A 20,595-nucleotide genomic window follows, 5' to 3' on the forward strand; every position below is an offset into this window, starting at 1 on the left:
CTCTATCATCAAATCCCACCTCCCTCAAATCCTTTAATACTCGTATTATTCTCCTATTTACGTTTCGGCCTCCCCAAAGGTCTTTTTCCTTCCGGCCTCCCAACTAACACTCTGTATGCATACCTTCTACATGCCCTGCCCATCTCAAACGTCTCGATTTAATGTTCCTAATTATGTCAGGTAAGGAATACAGCGTGCAGTTCTGCGTTGGGTGACTATCTCCCTGGGTAAGTTTCATCATCTACACCTACACAATAAACTTCTAGAAGATAGTGCTGTTTTTCGATTACTATCGGATGAATGTTTATACATTAAATATATTTTAAATGTAATTCGTCCATCAATCTCAAAATGGTCAAATTTCAGAGAAGTTGTACCACCTGAGAAACGTTTGTCAGTGATATTAAAGTAAGTAGTACATGAATAATAATTTGTTAAGCCTTAAAAGTTTTAGTTCACTTGTTTAATGAAAAAAAAATACAAGATCTAATTAATTTTTCGGCGTTCATGGCGAAATTTATGGAAACAGTGACCACGTGTTGCTCTGTTCGGCCGAATGAGACCGGAAAATCCCATCTGAATTGGATCCAATCGTCATTCGGCCGTCTTCGGCCGCAAACGGCCGAATAGGATGAGTGTAATGGACGCGCGCCAATGCATTCTCTTGTTGTGGGATCATTCGGCCGTGTACGACTGTAAACGGCCGAGTTGTTATTCGGCCGAATTCGGTTCCAGTGGACGGCCAGCCTTAGAGCAATATACGGCATCAACCACCTCCAGCAATTATCAACAGAAACAGCCATGACAGTCATAACCCCCATAGCAACATTTGGAATGAACATAATTTGGGGAAAACTTACAAGCAGAGACTTGGCACAAATAGAAACAGTGAAAGCACGCTTCATGAAAAGAGTGCTAGGAGTCGGAAAAACGGCACCATCGAGAATGACGTATATCCTAATGAGAGAGACTTTCTTCATCGAAGACATTAGAAGACAGCTACTGCTACCGAGCACCACCGCATATGAGACTAGCTCCAAGGACTGCAGGAGAAGAGGAAAGACATCCGCAGCGAATTCTACACAACAGAGGCCATGTGTACGAGGGAGTGGACACGACCCAACTACGAGATGAGGCTCATCCTAACACGATACGCAATCCGTGGTTTCCATCACAAGGTATGCAGCACGAAGAGTTTCCACGAGCCGAACCAAAAATGAGGGTGCGAATTGTGCAAAAACCCATGTGAACGATACCACGTCGAAAAGTGCGCCGAAAGACGTTCATCGCTTGATAACTTTTGCTCAGACTAATTAACTCACCTTAAGCACATTTTTGCGCATTTAATCTCATTCATTATTATTATTATTATTATTATTATTATTATTATTATTATTGCGCATATACTCTCATTCATTATTATTATTATTATTATTATTATTATTATTATTATTATTATTATTATTGCGCATTTACTCTCATTCATCATTATTATTAGTATTATTATTATTATTATTATTATTATTATTATTATTATTGCGCATATACTCTCATTCATTATTATTATTATTATTATTATTATTATTATTATTATTATTATTATTATTATTATTGCGCATTTACTCTCATTCATCATTATTATTAGTATTATTATTATTATTATTATTATTATTATTATTATTATTATTATTATTATTATTGCGCATTTACTCTCATTCATCATTATTATTAGTATTATTATTATTATTATTATTATTATTATTATTATTATTATTATTATTATTATTATTATTGCGCATTTACTCTCATTCATTATTATTATTATTATTATTATTATTATTATTATTATTATTATTATTATTGCGCATTTACTCTCATTCATTATTATTATTATTATTATTATTATTATTATTATTATTATTATTATTATTATTATTATTATTATTATTATTATTGCGCATTTACTCTCATTCATCATTATTATTAGTATTATTATTATTATTATTATTATTATTATTATTATTATTATTATATATTGTTCTGTATGGTTGTGAAACTTCTACTCTCACTTTGAGAGAGGAACAGAGATTAAGGGTGTTTGAGAATAAGGTTCTTAGGAAAATATTTGGGGCTAAGAGGGATGAACTTACAGGAGAATGGAGAAAGTTACACAACGCAGAGCTGTACGTATTGTATTCTTCACCTGACATAATTAGGAACATTAAATCCAGACGTTTGAGATGGGTAGGGCATGTGGCACGTATGTGCGAATCTAGAAATGCATATAGAGTGTTAGTTGGGAGGCCAGCGGGAAAAAGACCTTTGGGGAGGCCGAGACGTAGATGGGAAGATAATATTAAAATGGATTTGAGGGAGGTGGGATATGATGATAGAGAATGGATTAATCTTGCTCAGGATACGGTCCAATGGCGGGCTTATGTGAGGGCGGCAATGAACCTCCGGGTTCCTTAAATGCCAGTAAGTAAGTAAGTATTATTATTATTATTATTATTATTATTATTATTATTATTATTATTATTATTATTATAGTGGCGTAGCATGAAATTTTGAGCAGGGGAAGCTAACTCAAGTTGTCTTTCATGCAATATGAGAAAACGTATTACAAAAATAGTCTTAAAATAAATAGTAGTCAATGTCAAGTCAGCAGTCGAAGATTGGTTTGAACCTCGTAAGTAACACCAATAAGGCATGACCTCAAATGGTACGTAGTAAAATATGATTTCACGGTTTACACATATCTCTAACAAATAGACACGTATACGTATAACATTAGCTCACTCCCTGTCATACTTAGAGAAATCACAATATTGACGGTCAATAGATACAGTACGTAAGTATGCGTCTGTCTTTTGATTGTGCCCTTCATTGACAGCAAGGGAGTCGGCCATTTGTTTTTTAGATCTCACTTTTGTTCGTAAGTCAGTCTTGATAATAGAATTGTCCTAAAATTCAAGTAAATTGGTGTCAGGAAATGTTATTTCACACATTATTTATTATATCAGCCACAATGTACACTAACACTTCAACTGAACACAACTGACGAATAGGGATAACTCGGAAACTACTTATTTTCAATGTCAAAGCTAGCTTCTTGCGAGCCTTGCGACCAGGGTAGTTTAGTTAGAAAGGGATGGAAAATCTGCGGGGTGGGTTACACAGAAGAATGAGTGTAAGATACCAGTCTGCTTGGAAGCTGGTGTGTGCAGGCTTCTTGTTTACTGCTGCATCACAAATCATCTTGAGCTGCCGCATCACAATATTTGACGCGTAAATATAAACTCTGTTAAAATTAATAAATAATTTTTTCCATAGACTGAATGTTTATTATGAAATTATTATTAACTGGGGAAGCTGAGCTTTTTAGCTTACATTGACGCTACGCCACTGATTATTATTATTATTATTATTATTATTATTATTATTATTATTATTATTATTATTATTATTATTATTATTATTATTATTAGTAGTAGTAGTAATGTTATAATTACTAAGAAAGATTGTATTAGAGGTCTTGGTGTTCTACTTGATTCAAAATTATATTTTCATGATCATGTGCAATATATTTATACCCATTCATTAAGAATGCTTGGTCTAATTAGGTCTATAACTTATTCTTTTTCTACTCCTATGTGTTTATTAATTTTATACTATACATTGGTTAGATCCAAGCTTGAATATGCATCTGTTGTATGGAACTCCATTACTTCCACTGACTCGGCTAAATTGGAGAATATTCAAAGAAAATTTATTTCCCTGTGTTCTTATAGATTTTTACCAAATTTCGATTATAACTATGAGACTAATTGCGAATATTTCAATTGCGGTAGTTTGATCACCAGACGTCAGGATCTTGATTATTTATTTTTTTGTAAAGTCATTAAGGGTGATATTGATTGTGAATCTTTCATAAGCAATATCAGTCTTCGTATTCCAGCTAAGGGTTTAAGATTTCATAAATTGTTTTATAATAGGAATTCTAAATCTCTGTCTCCGGTCTGCAGATGCATTAAATATGCTAATTTGCATGGATTGAACTTGGATCCATTTAATGTGTAGTATATACTTTTCGAGTTTTATGTCAGTTTTATTATTTATGCCATTGTTAGATATGTATCATACTATTCTCGTCATTTGCATAACTTACAATATTAATTATATGATTCCTGTCTTCATTTATATGGTTTCATTAATTCAATTATAATACATTTTATTTAATTGCCATCATTTTAATTATCTCACTGAACTAATTTTAATAATATTATTTGTGCTATTTATTTTGTTGCATTTTGGTCAATTGAGTAATGTATACTATTATATTGATTGTATTTTCATCTCATTGCCATTTTCTATCATTCATTCTCATCATCATTTGTTGTTTTGTTTCGTTTTGTACCTGTGCTAAACTGTAATTGGCCTTGTGCTGTTGTTTCGCACATTAATATTCTAAATAAATAAATTATTATTATTATTATTATTATTATTATTATTATTATTATTATTATAAGGTCTATTTTATTATTGTTGTTATTGTTGTTGTTGTTAAAAGCTAATCATGTTATTAAGTCTTGTGAAACTTGTCACTGAATCACAAGTTGTTTCTTACGAATTAATAGACATTAGTGAAAACAAAAGACGCTTTGCATGTAATATATAGGCCTATAGACGCTCTGTATAATGTTACATCCAAATGCTTAGAAGTTGTAGTCTACATATTTTGGAAAAATTAGACCCCTATTAACATCCTCCTGTGTATGCTTTACCTGTCAGTTACCTGACGGCAGTTCTTCCTTCGTACCGTTTGACGTAATGTTCTGGATTCATGGTGGAGGATGGTTTTCTGGAAGCGGAAGAAGTGATATCTACGGGCCACAGTATCTGCTGGATAAGGATGTCATTCTTGTCACGATTAATTACCGGCTTGGACCACTGGGTAAGTTCTAGCTTGTTTTAATTTTCGTAAGACACTTTTGGGTCTCAATTTAATCGATTAATTGATGATTTAGCTTAACCTCAGTTGAGTTTATTATAAGTCTAACAAAGGAATTTTCCATTATCAACAGATCAAAACAGCCTTGGAAAAGCCACAGAAGGCTAGGATGCAGTGGCGTATACTGGTTAAAAGGTTTGGGCTACCGCTGACCCTATTATTACACAAAATATATCTAACAATTACTTTAATTTTAATTACTATGGTAAAACTAATAATACAAAATTATTACATTATGTTATATTATAAACTTTTTCTTTTGTAATTTCCTTGGGCTACCGCTGGTAGCCCCGGTAGCCCGCAAAATACGCCCCTGCTAGGATGTAATTACGAAGAAGAACACTTATAAAAAAAAACAATTGCTTATATAAACTGTTAACACACAACAGTTCAAAACATAAAGTGGAACTTGCTTTTATGTAACTTTCCTGTCAAACTATTGGAATCCCCACTTCTCAGCTCTTTACCTGCAGACCGGAGCGCACTCCCAGTAAAATAGTGTCGTAACTGAGAAATTGTGATTTGTAAAGATATCCTAAAATACTGCTGTAAAAATTTTAATAATATTTACAAAAACCTTTGATAATTTACTATTTTATAATTAAAATTATTTACGAAAGTAATATGTGATTTTCGACAGTATTTTACTGGAGGTCCGAAATGGAAATGTTTTCTCTTCGACTTTCTATATCATTCTATATCTTTAAGTGGTATTAGAGATGGTCAAAAATGTCTCATCAATATTCAAACAATGGCACTACAGACAGTTCGTAGTGGACACCGATGGGTGTTTACGTAAAATAAAAATATAGCATATTACTGTACGTACAATCATACAGAAATCATTTAAGTAAGGAAATTTGAATAATTTCAGTTTCGAATCGAATCTATGGAATTCTCGAACTTTAAGCATTAAGCGCTAAGTATGGAAAGAGGAAGGGTTGTGTATATGAATAATCAGCTTGTTGGATTAAGACAGTGGTGCACAAACTTCAAACAGAACGTGAAATTTTATGTCGTTATTTTGATATGGCTTCTTTCTGTTTGATATTATCTATACTGGGTGTTCAGTTCAAAATGTGTCTTGGCTCGCTGTATGCCGTCATGTGGCTAGCTGATGAGCCTAGAGAATTCAGTCTTCCTACACTTCCGCAGCTCAGGTGTATAATCTAAGAGGCAGAGAAGTTGGCTAGCAAGTACGGCGTTCATTCTGAAGAGTACGTGCCGATACGTAAGGTAACGCCGGTAGTGGCAGGAATGTGAACTGTTTAGAAATACGTACTGTCGGGATATGGGGAGAGGGTTAAGACGATTACTTACGTATTTGTTGACATTAACTTCGACGGTCAACATGGACACGGAGCATTTGATTTGTGTTGTGGAATGTTACCGTACGCAACCGATGATAACAAATACCCTGCGTACGACTTGCAGGCGCAAAACACAGTTTGAAAGAGGTTATGGTAGCACACAGACCGTACAGACCGCCATCTGTTGCTATGACGTTCAAGTTATACCGTACACGTTCTCAAGTTCAGATTGAAGAACGCCTTAAATAATAGGCAACTTCTCCAACATATAAACTGAAACTCGCTTCAAATCGGTGACCCAACAACAGTGACGTCATGACACACTTTGAAATGAACACCCAGTATTGTCTGTAAAAAAAGTACTAACGCTGATTTCTTAATATTGCACTTGTGTTTTAAATCTTAATAACATAATAGAGAGTTAAGAAGGAATATTCACTTAAATTCCATAGTGTATAATTATACTGTATTAAGTGAATGAAACACATCATTCATAAAGAAAGTGATATTCCAAAGAAAGAGATCCAGTATGACATGACGAGTTGGAATTGATATTGATGATATCTTTAGCCTTACAAAAGTAATCAATAAACTAATCAAAATAATATTACAGTACAAAGAAAAGTTATCTAGGTACTGTATATGTTTTAAGTGTAACTAATATTGCATAACAAAACTCATATCGTATTATGCTTTTAAGGTGACATTGGTGAGAAACTTCCTATCATCAGAATATTAAATTATATTCTCGAAATGTGCTGAAGCTATAGAGCTGACATTTTTACAACACATGGGCACGTATCTTTTGCTTATGATGTAACAGTAGCTGCTTTGTGAATTCATTTCCTTACAAACAATTTCCATGCGAATATTTTCAAAATTTTGAATACACTATCTTCAGTAATACGTATATACGGTATATTAGATTTACGAAAACATTCTGTAAGGCTATTAAATAAATATACCTATATCTGAAAATTTCACTTTTCTATACGAAAAGTTGAGAAAATATTTCTTTTGAATAAAAAAATCAAACTTGTTAAAAATGAGCATTAAAATTAAAACTTACATTCTTATAATGCACTTATACTTCTCAGGCAAATCTAAAAATTAACATGGATACAGTTTTAACAAGTTCTCTTCCCTTTATCTATTGAATCAGTGCTGGCCTTCCCTGAATATAGCTCAACCAAGCGGCATATACTACCTCTTTCGTCTGTCTCTTTCCTTTCCGCTGTAAAGCGCTCAGGCTCTCATGAGCTCTAAAGCGCGCGCTTGCTCCTATGGGCATCAATGATGTACTGCATTGTAATACTCCAATTTGTATGACTTAAATACAGTAGATGAGGCAAGATCTGTCCTGTCACCTTATCATGTGCCGTGGTTACATCACGAATGATTACGGAGAGAGATAGGTTTGTCTGACATGAACTCACTTTCTGATAGCTCATTCTTTCTCCTCTCGCACAGCTCTCATGTCAGATCTCGCCTCATCTATACACCTAAGTTTTGCTCACTTCCACCTTCACCAAGTTCCTTCCAGAATCCACGTACCTTTATATGGAACCAGTACTGATATGAACTCTTTGTTAGGATTCCTCAGCACTGGAGATACCGTGTGTCCCGGCAACAATGGACTGAAGGACCAGGTGGCAGCACTGCGCTGGGTGCAAGACAACATCGCAGCGTTTGGTGGAAATCCTAACAGTGTGACTATTTTCGGAGAGAGTGCAGGTGGCGGTAGTGTTCACTATCACATGCTTTCACCACTAAGTAAAGGTATAATTTAATCTATACTAATAATAAATCTGTAGCCGAAATTTTTCTGATAATTTTCGATTTTCCAAAAATAATTGGTCCTAACATATACAATTAACCACCCTGAAACCGAAAATCGCTTTTTTGACATTTTTGTTTGTATGTCTGTCTGTATGTTTGTTACCTTTTCACGCGATAATGGCTGAACGGATTTCGATGAAAATTGGAATATAAATTAAGTTCGTTGTAACTTAGATTTTAGGCTATATGGCATTCAAAATACATTATTTAAAGGGGGGTTGTAAGGGGGCCTGAATTAAATAAATCGAAATATCTAGCTTATTATTGGTTTTTGTGAAAAAGTTACATAACAAAAGTTTCTTTAAAAATAATTTCCGATAAGTTTTATTCTCTGCAAAATTTTGATAGGACTGATATTTAATGAGATAAATGAGTTTTAAAATTAAAATAACTGCCATCTAAGGCCGTGTAATGAATTAAAAAACAAATGACTTCGTCTATAAGGAGCCTTGGACAGCAACAATCGAAAGCTATTAAAGATAGCCTACAGATAATGTTTCTGTGTTTGTACGAAGTAATATCAAAAGCTAAATTAACAATTGGAAAGTGTAGTTTCTCTAGATGGACATAATGCTATAATGTTATTACAGTAACTTCTGAGTGAATCGAGGACAGGTAAGATTAAAATAGCTTCTTATGCACAGAAAACTTGATAGGCTATTCTGTACATTCGTTTCCTGTATTTCCTAAAATAATTTTTATGATCAAATGAGTGGTCTCTGGATCAAAATGATCGCATTTTAATTATGCAAATACAATTTAAATTAAGTAACATAATAAACGATTTATCCTTTTATCAAACACGAATGTTCCCTGGATCAAACGTCCTATTTTAATTATGTAATTACTTTATATTTATTTCTAACGGGTGCAGCGGAGCGCACGGGTACGGCTAGTCATAATAAAACTGAATGGTAGTGCTACTCATATTGAAGCTCATTGTGTCTCTTTTTTTCAATAATAGTTATAAATATAGAACTGTAATCATTTAACTTATAACCAGAAACCAGAAGTTTAGGCATTATGAATCATTAAAATAGGCAGGCAAAAAGGCATTATAAATAGCTAAAAGAGGCAGGCCAAAAGGCATTATAAATAGCTAAAATATGCAGGCAAAAAGGCAATTACAAAAACCTTACACTAGACCCACAACCTTGCACTTTCCACAAAGGGATTTCAACAGCAAGAAAAGCTTTACATAAGTTGAATGCAAATTGAGATTTTTGCCTCGATGTTGCAATTCTTTGGTCGGCGGGAAAAGCCACATAAGTAAAAAATAATAATAATAATAATAATAATAATAATAATAATAATAATAATAATAATAATAATAATTTTTCAGGAGAGACTTTCTTTTTAATTTATTCTTAACTGAATATAAGTATATTAATGAAATTCATGTATGTTGGTTAAAGTAAGACTCTTTTCAATTTCAAATACAAGAAATTTTATTATTTCAAAAATTATAAAAAAAATACTAGACTTGTGTCATTAAGTACAACAGTAAAATCGACTTTTTTGACTTAAGTGTCTTTTCCCGCCGATCAAAGACATTGTTGAAAGCAAATAAATTTTCTTCCCAGTAGTCTTGGAAACAGCATTTTTGTGTTTGGTTGTACTGATATGTTGCGATATGAAATATTTCTTTTCGTAGTTCACTGACTTTACCGTCAGTACAAAATACGTCGGATCCAAAAGTATTAACGTAAGTTTGCAATTTACTGCGTAAAGCAACACTGAATTTCGGCATCTTGCTGCTATAGTCGCGACGCTGTTATTCCCGGCGTGACTCCTCCTCTTTGCTTACGTCTTAGGAAGTCAAGGCTCTATAAAGTCTAGGTAGGTAGTATCGTTCGCCATTTTTGTTCTTTCGTTGCCGAGCTACCATACGAGGAATCTATTTGCCACACCGTTAAACATTATCATATCGTAGCTCCTATGATAATAAATCAAATGCACTGCAATTCAGCAAATAATTGAGCTGCAAATAACATCCATGTGTGCTTTCTGCGAACGCCAACGAAAGAGCCAAAATGGAGGGCGATTATATATTAAGTATTTATTCAGCCTTAGGAAATGCTTAACATCTTCATCAGCGAATCACAAGACGCACACGTTTAAATGTAGCCGACCTGCAACGTGATTGGCTGCCGGAAATCAGAACGACGGGACTATAGTTACAACAACGTCACAATGAAAAATGAAAGAAAAATAACCGTTAAAAATAACGCTAGACCCGTACTCATTGTTGCCTTGTCAAATAAATACAAGCGATAATTAAAACGCTTAGGCCTACTGTTATACATTTTTTACACGGCAGAACTCATTGCTGCAAAGAGGATATAAACTGACTGAAAGACAATAATATACATTCGGTGAAGTCACTTTCATTGTTGCGGTTATAGAAATAAATTAAAATATATACTTTTAGACAATTTTTAATAATAAATTAATAAATAATAGATAAATAATCAAATAAAGGCAAAAAAGCATTATTATTTTGTAAATTAGGCACTTACATTTAAAAAAGGCAGAAAAGGGCAACATAAAACTGTGACGTTTCAATCACAAAGGTATAATTCGTACAGATTTACTTTTAAAATGAAGATAGATTTAACACATTTAAAAAGGCATTCTGCCAAAGTTCCGGTGTCTGCCAATAACTATCGACAAAATAAAATAACTGAAATCAATTTCACATTGCAGGTTTGTTCCATCGTGGTATATCTCAAAGTGGAAACACGCTATGTCCATGGGCCCATGCACCTAATGGCACCACCAGATACATGGCTGAGAAACTAGCTACTTTTCTGGATTGCCCAACTCAAACCAGCAAGGATATGATATCTTGTCTTAAGACGAAGGATGCTTCAGATATAGTCAATCAGGATCACAAGTACACTGTAAGTGATTCAAATAATGATACTATAGTCAAAGACAAAATTGAGCCTGCTTTTATGCATACTGAGAAACATTGAAATATCTACTGACAACAAACAGTTTGTCTTCCTATATAATTAGTTTAGGTTAGGTTAGGCTACGGGTGTGTTAAGACGACCCTTTGTACCTCGGCCATTCTGAGGCCTATTGTGCACCCCGAAGTGTATGGGATGAATGAGGATGAGGATGTACTAGCCCACCGGCCGCATGTGACCCTTCATCCGCTCACCCAATGGAGGCTCCTACCTCCCCCGCCTTACGTTCACATCGCCAAGGTGACCAGCACAAAGATCCATTCCAATGTCCCTACCAAGGTATCGACGAAGCGCCCTTGGAAGTCCTCTTAAGGAATGAATCCTGACAGAGATATTGCGGAAGGCTGGGAACTCAGGAACCGGTTATACAGAGGACGTCCCCTTCCGTAAATGGATGAAGACATGCATCTTGACCTGAATATTTCTATTATAGTGGTGTACATATGATATTTACGTGTAGGAATTCTGCATTACCATATGATGAAGGCTGGGTGTAGCGGAGAAAAATTCTCTCCGGCACCGGGACTCGAACCTGGGTTTTCAGCTATACGTGCTGACGCTTTATCCACTAAGCCACACCGGATTCCAGTTCCGATGTCGGATTGAATTCTCTACTTATGAGTAAGGTCTTTGAAATACTTACTTACTTACTTACTTACTTACTTACTTACTTACTTACTTACTTACTTACTTACTTACTTACTTACTTACTTACTTACTTACTTACTTACTTACTTACTGGCTTTTAAGGAACCCGGAGGTTCATTGTCGCCCTCACATAAGCCCACCATAGGTCCCTATACTGAGCAAGATTAATCCAGTCTCTATCATCATATCCCACCTCCCTCAAATACATTTTAATATCATCTTCCCATCTACGTCTCGGCCTCCCCAAAGGTCTTATTCCCTCCGGCCTCCCAACTATAGTCCGTCGTTCTAATTTCCAGAAGCCAATCGCGTTGCAGGTCGGCTACATTTAAACGTGTGCGTCTTGTGATTCGCTTATGAAGACGTTATTCATTTCTTAAGGCTCGATAAATACTTAATATAATCGCCCACCATTTTGGCTCTTTCGTTGGAGTTCGCAGAAAGCACACGAAGACGTTATTTGCCGCTCAATTATTTGCTAAATTACAGTGCGTTTGATTTATTATCATAGGAGCTACGACATGATAATATTTAACGGCGTGGCAAATATATTCCTCGTATGGTAGCTCGGCAACGAAAGAACAAAAATGGCGAACGATAGTACCTACCTATAGAGTACCTACCTAGACTTTATAGAGCCTTCACTTCCTGTGACGTAAGCATAGAGGAGGAGTTACGCCGGTAATAACAGCGTCGCGACTATAACACTCTATATGCATTTATAGATTCGCCCATATGTGCTACACTCCGTTAAACCAGACATTTAAATAATAACTGCTAATTACTGCAGAGTTTATCTCTCATTAACATTTCGATATGAATAGAAATTCAATTATACCACATTTTCATTTTCAATTACAGGGTGATTCAAAAGTCCAGCGACATAATTGTAATTTTATTCTTCATATTATAGTTGGAATCTCCTGGTAGAGGGCATAGAAGGCCTGACGTCCTTATCTCTACCAGGTTAAATAAATAAATACTAATACTACTAATACTAATACATAGGCAAATTCCGTTATTAGTGCAAATAGAAGAAATAACCACCATGTAAAATAAGATTAATTTTATCTGTTTTGTTTCAGGAGTGGAATATTGACCCCATGATACCATTCAAGCCAGTCGTTGAGACTGACGTTGAAGAAGGAGACGAAGCGTTCTTGAGAGAGAAACCAGTGGATATCCTTCTCAGTTCTGACAGTCTGGACCTTGTACCATGGATGGTGGGACTTAATTCGGCCGACGGTGCAATTATGGCTTCTAGTAAGATACAAGTGGTGCATAACTATTGATAGCCTATGGTCCATATTTCTTCATAATTAGTCTAATTTTTTCTCTTTTGCAACAGCTGTATATGGAACGCAGGGACTAGTCGAAGAACTAAACCGCAAGTTCGACGAACTGGTGCCGATGATTATGTTCTTCCGGGAGTCTGCTCCCCGTGAAGATCTCAAGAGCATTGCTGGCCGCATCAGAAAATTCTACTTCGGTGATCAACCAATCAGCAACAATACAGTAAAGGAACTTCAACAGGTAGGTCTACGTAACTGTATAAGATGGAACTTATGTTTTCTGTAATCGTCGTAGGCTATTTACTGCTGATACAAAAAAAAATATAATGAGAAAGAATCATGGTACTGCAAAACAAGAATCAACTTTCAGATTTTGCATGGAATTCCATCCTCCGCACTCTTAACACAGATAAGATTTTTCTGCATAAGCTTTACCCTAATGTAATGAATTAATCAGTAGAATTTGTTCATAACAGTATTATTAAAAAGAATTAATCTTCATGTGAGAAATTCCACAAATTATTGATTTATTCAAACTCGCAAAATAAAATCCTTTGAAAAAGTGGAGAAATGCAATTATCTTGGCGCAAAAGTAACAAATATAAATGACATTCGAGAGAAAATTAAACGCAGAATAATTACGGGAAATGCCTGCTATTATTTGGTTAAGAAGCTTATGCCATCTAGTATGATTTCAAAAAAACTGAAAGTTAGAATAATTTATAAAATAGTTGTATTACCGGTTGTTCTGTATGGTCGTGAAACTTGTACTCTCACTTTGAGAGAGGAACATAGGTTAAGGGTGTTTGAGAATAAGGTGCTTAGGAAAATATTTGGGGCTAAGCGGGATGAAGTTACAGGAGAATGGAGAAAGTTACACAACGCAGAACTGCACGCATTGTATTCTTCACCTAATTATTAGGAATATTAACTTCTGAGGATTCAATTAAAATAGATGAATGTTGATGTTAAGGGAAGATTGAAGAGATTTAAGACCACTAGATCTTAGTGGAAATGGAACAACAGTTGTTTTGGATGTGTTTAAGGAAAGAGCTTTGAATCAAACCACTGTTTACTTACCTGTAGTCTATTATTCTAAGTAATGTAAGTGTTTTTCCAAGATTTTCTACCAAAAATAATTATGGTATCGTCCGCATATGAATATATAACCACATTATATTTGTGTAAATCGGTTACAAATCATGCTGACGACACTACATTCTTATGTTCTAGCTCTACTCTGAGTGAATTACATGCACTAACCAATGATATTCTATCACAGATGGCTTTATGGTTTGAATCTAATGGTTTTAGTGCTTAATCAAGAAAAGACCATCAACATAACTTTTACCCTAAATCATGTAATAAAAAAGGACAACATACAAAACTATACCAAATTTCTAGAACTTTTTATAGACTCTAGTTTAACATGGGAAAAACATATCGAATATATATGCACAAAATTATCAAGAGTTATATATTTATTAAAGAAATAGTGACTTCCGTTTCTCAAAATTATTTAAGATGTGCCTGCTTTTCGTTCTTTCAGTCGATAATTAGGTATGCCTTAATTTTCTGGGGAAATGGTAGCAAAATTGGGAGTGCCTTGATTTTGCAAAAGAAAGCCATTAGAATTCTATGTCAATCAAACTATCTTGAACATTGTCGACCTCTTTTCAAACAATCACAGATATTAACTGTCATAAATTTATAAATATACGACCTAGTCCTTTACACTCGACAAAATATTGACAATTACTCATTAATAGCCAATATACATGATCATGAAATTATAAATAGTGAAAAATTAATATTCCATACAGTAGATTACATAAAACTAGTACAAATTTTTCTGTCATGGGGATGAAATTATATAATAAGCTTCCCAGTCAATATCATAAGTTACCAACCAATAGTTTCAAAGCTAGATTTTATAATTGGCTTTTAATTAATCCTTTCCACTCTGTAGATGAGTTTCTTAACATAAATTCATACGAAATTGTTTTTTAATAAATAAAGTTATTTACATTTAGTTACAATTATTACATTAAGAGTGAAGTGTTTTCATTAATTTTAGAGTTTCAAAATGCTTTCTGTTTTCATTCTCATTAAACTTTACTGTTTTTAATTATATGTGTATTTTCAAATGTATGTTTTTCCTTCCTTCCTTCCGTATTGTGACGAAGCCTATCACTGTATGTTTAATGGCTTAATAAATTGAATTGAATATATAAATCAAAAATAAAATGGGACCAACAACAGTGCTCTGAGGGACCCCTATATTTAAGTTCACTATCAATTTTATTTGTATGATTTCTATTATTGAAATATGATTTAAACTTAAAACATCACCATTAATGTCTAATAAGAAATTGAAATGAAAAAAAAAATACTATCCTGCAAGTTTAGAGAAATTCTTTTCTTGAATTCCATGTTTCGTCTGCCTTCTTGTTACAGATGTACACAGATGTGTTCTTCACGTACGGGTCCCATATTGCAGCTCAGCTACATTCCTCCAGGAGCGCCACGGTGTACTACTACCTGTTTGACTATAGAGGCACCAACAGCTTCAGTGTCCATTTCGGGGACAAGACGCGAGATTATGGTGAGGCTGATTTATTACTTACTTACTTACTTACTTACTTACTTACTTACTTACTTACTTACTTACTTACTTACTGGCTTTTAAGGAACCCGGAGGTTCATTGCCGCCCTCACATAAGCCCGCCATCGGTCCCTATCCTGAGCAAAATTAATCCATTCTCTATCATCAAATCCCACCTCCCTCAAATCCATTTTAATATTATCTTCCCATCTACGTCTCGGCCTCCCTAAAGGTCTTTTTCCCTCCGGCCTCCAACTAACATTCTATATGCATTTCTGGATTCGCCCATACGTGCTACATGCCCTGCCCATCTCAAACCTCTGGATTTAATGTTCCTAATTATGTCAGGTGAAGAATACAATGCGTGCAGTTCTGTGTTGTGTAGCTTTCTCCATTCTCCTGTAACTTCATCCCGCTTAGCCCCAAATATTTTCCTAAGCACATTACTCTAAAACACCCTTAATCTCTGTTCCTCTCTCAAAGTGAGAGTCCAAGTTTCATAACCATACAGAACAACCGGTAATATACCCGTTTTGTAAATTCTAACTTTCAGATTTTTCGACAGCAGACTGGATGATAAAAGTTTCTCAACCGAATAATAACAGGCAATTCCCATATTTATTGTGTGTTTAATTTCGTCCCGAGTATCATTTATATTTGTTACTGTTGCTCCCAGATATCTTAACTTCTCCACCTCTTCAAAAGATAAATTTCCAATTTTTATATTTCCATTTCGTACAATATTCTCGTCACGAGACATAATCATATACTTTGTCTTTTCGGAATTTACTTCCAAACATATCTCTTTACTTGCTTCCAGTAAAATTTCTGTATTTTCCCTAATCGTATGTGGATTTTCTCCTAACATATTCACGTCATCCGCATAGACAAGCAGCTGATGTAACCCGTTCAATTCCAAACCCTATCTGTTATCCTGGACTTTCCTAATGGCGTACTCTAGAGCAAAGTTAAGAAGTAAAGGTGATAGTGCATCTCCTTGCTTTAGCCCACAGTGAATTGGAAACGGATCTGACAGAAACTGACCTATACGAACTCTGCTGTACGACTCACTGAGACACATTTTAATTAATCGAACTAGTTTCTTGGGAATTGTTTTCTGTATGAAACATAACACCGAAATTCATTTACCGTTACCAATATTAGTAATTGTGTAGTTTTTCGAAGTTGGGTCGTGTTATAATAACTTTACATTCCCTAAAATCTTACTTGTTCAATGAGTATACAGGGTGTCTCAGTAGGAATGTAAAATATTTCAAGACAATGTAGTTTGGTTAACCTATATCGATTTCCTGATATACATATGTCCGAAGTCTAGAGATCCGTTCACAATGAAAATTACATCGTGTAATCATGGCATTCAGACGGGTACGAGAAGGTTCCTGTACATTGCTGTGTGTTTCATTCACGTACTGAAGACAAGCAGTGGCGGTATCATGTCGCTCTACAAACTCTGTCTCTACAAGCAGTAAGAGGTGGTTTCGTAAAGAATGAGAAGGAGAACTTTTTTGTTGTTCTGTCGGAGAAAATGTAATATGTTTACTTTGCTCAACGGTTCAATTAGGAGTATATAGAAACATTAATTGTCACGCTGAATAATGTATTATTATTATTATTATTATTAATATTATTATTATTATTACTGACCACTAAGTATGTATTTCTATAATTTTTCTGTAAATGCATGAATATTGATATTTTTAAATCTCCTCCCTAGAAGGATATAATTATTAGGTTTTATCTTAATTTTAATCTTCTTAATCTTTAGATGAGGGTAACTATTTATTGGTTATTCATTTAATAATAATATTGTATAAAAACTGATTCAATATTATGTGCCAACGAACTGTTAATCGCCAGGAATTACCATGTCTTAAATCATAGCCAGGAAGAGAAAGATGAGATAAATAAATGTAAGGAAGTCAGCTACCTAATGGGGTTTGAAATATCTCGTGCTCTAAAGCCTTTTAATAGAACAAAATTTCTCAAAAAAGTAATGATTAAAATAGCTTAAGTAACTTGTCCATAAGAAGTTTTAAATTTTGAAAAACTATGAATTTCTCGACCAAGTATCGAGAGAAGAATTTAGAAAATTCGTGATTATATTCAAGAGGAAGGTTAAAAAAAAGAAGCAAGAAAAATCGTATATTATTCACTGGCTCTTGATGACAGCAATGACATTACTGATACAGCAAAGCTTGAGATTTTTACCCGCGGGATTGATCAAGATGTCAGTACAGGAACCACCACTGGTTGTAGTTTTCATGCCAACTACCTTTCCTCCGTCTCCTTACTTCATAGGCTGTCTGTCGCATGTAATCACTGCAGCTCGAGTTTTGGTCACCGCTGGGTTAAATCGGTGTATATTAACCTAAACTAGCCACCGGCGTGGCTCAGTCGGTTAAGGAGCTTGCCTGCCGATCTGAAGTTGCGTTCGGGCGCGGGTTCGATCCCCGCTTGGGCTGATTACCTGGTTGGGTTTTTTCCGAGGTTTTCCCCAATCGTAATGTGAATGCAAGGTAATCCAAGGCGAATCCTCGGCCTCATCTCGCCAAATATCATCTCGCTATCACCAATCCCATCGACGCTAAATGACCTAGTAGTTGATACAGCGTCGTTAAATAACCAACTAAAAAAAATTAACCCAAACTGCATTATCCTAAAATGTTTTACATTCCTCCTGAGACACCCTATATATGAAATTAAACATAGGAATTTTGATTTTAAGATTTTTATTTTCAACTTTAAACAAATAACAAGTGATTCAAATAATAGGAAATGTTATTTTATGTGAATTTGTGTAAAATTTTTACTTAACCGTCAAATATTAGATGAACTCTGGTGCTTTACTTTTGGGATTATACTGGGTGTTCAGTTCAAAGTGTGTCATGGCTCGCTGTATGCCGTCATGTGGCTAGCCGATGAGCCTAGAGAATTCAATCTTCCTACACTTCCGCAGAGGTGTATAACCTAAGAGGCAGAGAAGTTGCCTAGCAAGTACGGCGTTCATTCTGAAGAGTACGTACCGATACGTACGGTAACGCCGGTAGTGGCAGGAATGTGAACTGTTTGGAAATACGTACTGTCGGGATATGGGGAGAGGGTTACTTACGTATTTGTTGACATTAACTTCGACGGTCAACATGGACACGGAGCATTTGATTTGTGTTGTGGAATGTTACCGTACGCAACCGATGATAACAAATACCCTGCGTACGACTTGCCGGCGCAAAACACAGTTCGAAAGAGGTTATGGTAGCTCACAGACTGTACAGACCGCCATCTGTTGCTACGACGTTCAAGTTATACCGTACACGTTCTCAAGTTCAGATTGAAGAACGCCTTAAATAATAGGCAACTTCTCTAACATATAAGCTGAAACTCGCTTCAAATCGGTGACCCAACAACAGTGACGTCATGACACACTTTAAAATGAACACCCAGTATATAATTCATTTTATGTGTAATCCAGAATAGCTAAGTTCATCATTTTATTTGGGTGTCTTTTAAGTAGTAGTGCAAGAAAATAATCTTCAAACGTTTATATCATTTGTAGTATAAAAACAGAGCTGAATTGTTGCGAAACGGATAACACGTAAAGTGAGAGAGTAGTTATACCACAGTGTAGTATATACAGTCGCGAAGCTTGGGGTGATTTTTTGCATTTCTCGCGATAGTTGCTAGCCGCTTGGAGCGCTGTGTGTACTAGGAACAATAGACCGTGTCACTGCCATCGTGATCTAATACAGGCCGTAAGGCAGACCACGTGACTCACTTAACCCGATCACGAAGGGCGGCGTTTCAACCATATAAATTAATTGGAATGCATGAAAAGTAACATATGTTTCTCTAAAATGTAGTGTAATTGCATTAATAAAATTTAAAACAATGATTAGCAGACACTTCAGATATAATTCCTTGCGAGTTAAGGTGTAATATTATTTTTGGCGTGAAAATTACGTTGTTCGTATGTGTAATACCTGCCTTTATTTCGATTAAATATTGTGAAATTATTGTACATTCATTTATGCACGATTCAATAATTTTCAGTTGCACCGCACGAATATTTAGATATGTTGAAATTATAGGTTATGTTTACTGTACCAGTTGCCCGTTTCTGTCTAATTTTAGTGGTCTCCAATGCCCTGCCATTCATATGGAAATATTATAGGTTATGTTTACTATATCTTATATTCCTAAATTCGCAATTATACATTATAATTAAGCATAATGTCATGTACGACACCCGTCACATTCTATTTGTATTTTAATACTACAATTGAGTATTGAATTATTGTATTTATCTACTACCTAAGAGACGAAGTAACAATCGTACGTACACTAATTTCATAGGAGTGGTATGATAAATTTTCTGTCTTTATCAAGGAAGGTAGATGTGCTATATTAAAATCACAATATAAATTATTTTTTATTTAAACCTCAAAATAGCTTCCATTCTAAACTTAAAATGTTGATGCGAAAAGATTCTGTTAACATGTAAAATTCTCTTCACATTAAAATAACACAGTTTTGTAATTATTTCTGCAACATATTATGCAACAAGAAGTAAAGGGAACTTATGGACACATTATACTAAATAAAACTTAGCTATGATACGCAATAAAGTTATAATATAATAATTCACTGAGTCCATACACTGAAATAGAAAACCCGAACATATATTACGGCCTGGTCTAGATCGAAAAGGCATTGACTGTGCCGCATTTCGCATTGTTGTGAAAAGTTGTGTAAATTGTAAATGTTCGTTATCGGTTGTAATAACTGTAAATGGCTAAAATACAATAATTCGAGTAATAATATCGGACAAGGAGACGTTTGTTGCACTATAAATTCTAAGAAAAAGAGGTGAGAGTTATCCTTCTTCCGAAAGATCCAG

General features: G+C 34.7%; 1 protein-coding gene across 1 annotated transcript in view; it reads left to right on the forward strand.

Moving 5' to 3' along the window:
- LOC138709535 (esterase E4-like) overlaps positions 1 to 20,595 on the forward strand; it is a 35,671-nt gene that overhangs the window by 9,310 nt on the left and 5,766 nt on the right. Inside the window, exons 3-8 of the mRNA XM_069840365.1 lie at positions 4,792 to 4,954; positions 7,915 to 8,100; positions 10,867 to 11,063; positions 12,869 to 13,046; positions 13,132 to 13,316; positions 15,533 to 15,680. Of these exons, the coding sequence (XP_069696466.1) occupies positions 4,792 to 4,954; positions 7,915 to 8,100; positions 10,867 to 11,063; positions 12,869 to 13,046; positions 13,132 to 13,316; positions 15,533 to 15,680 (1,057 nt within the window). The remainder of the gene's footprint in view (positions 1 to 4,791; positions 4,955 to 7,914; positions 8,101 to 10,866; positions 11,064 to 12,868; positions 13,047 to 13,131; positions 13,317 to 15,532; positions 15,681 to 20,595) is intronic.

This window comes from Periplaneta americana, chromosome 11 (assembly GCF_040183065.1).
Source record: "Periplaneta americana isolate PAMFEO1 chromosome 11, P.americana_PAMFEO1_priV1, whole genome shotgun sequence".
Lineage (NCBI taxonomy): Eukaryota > Metazoa > Arthropoda > Insecta > Blattodea > Blattidae > Periplaneta > Periplaneta americana.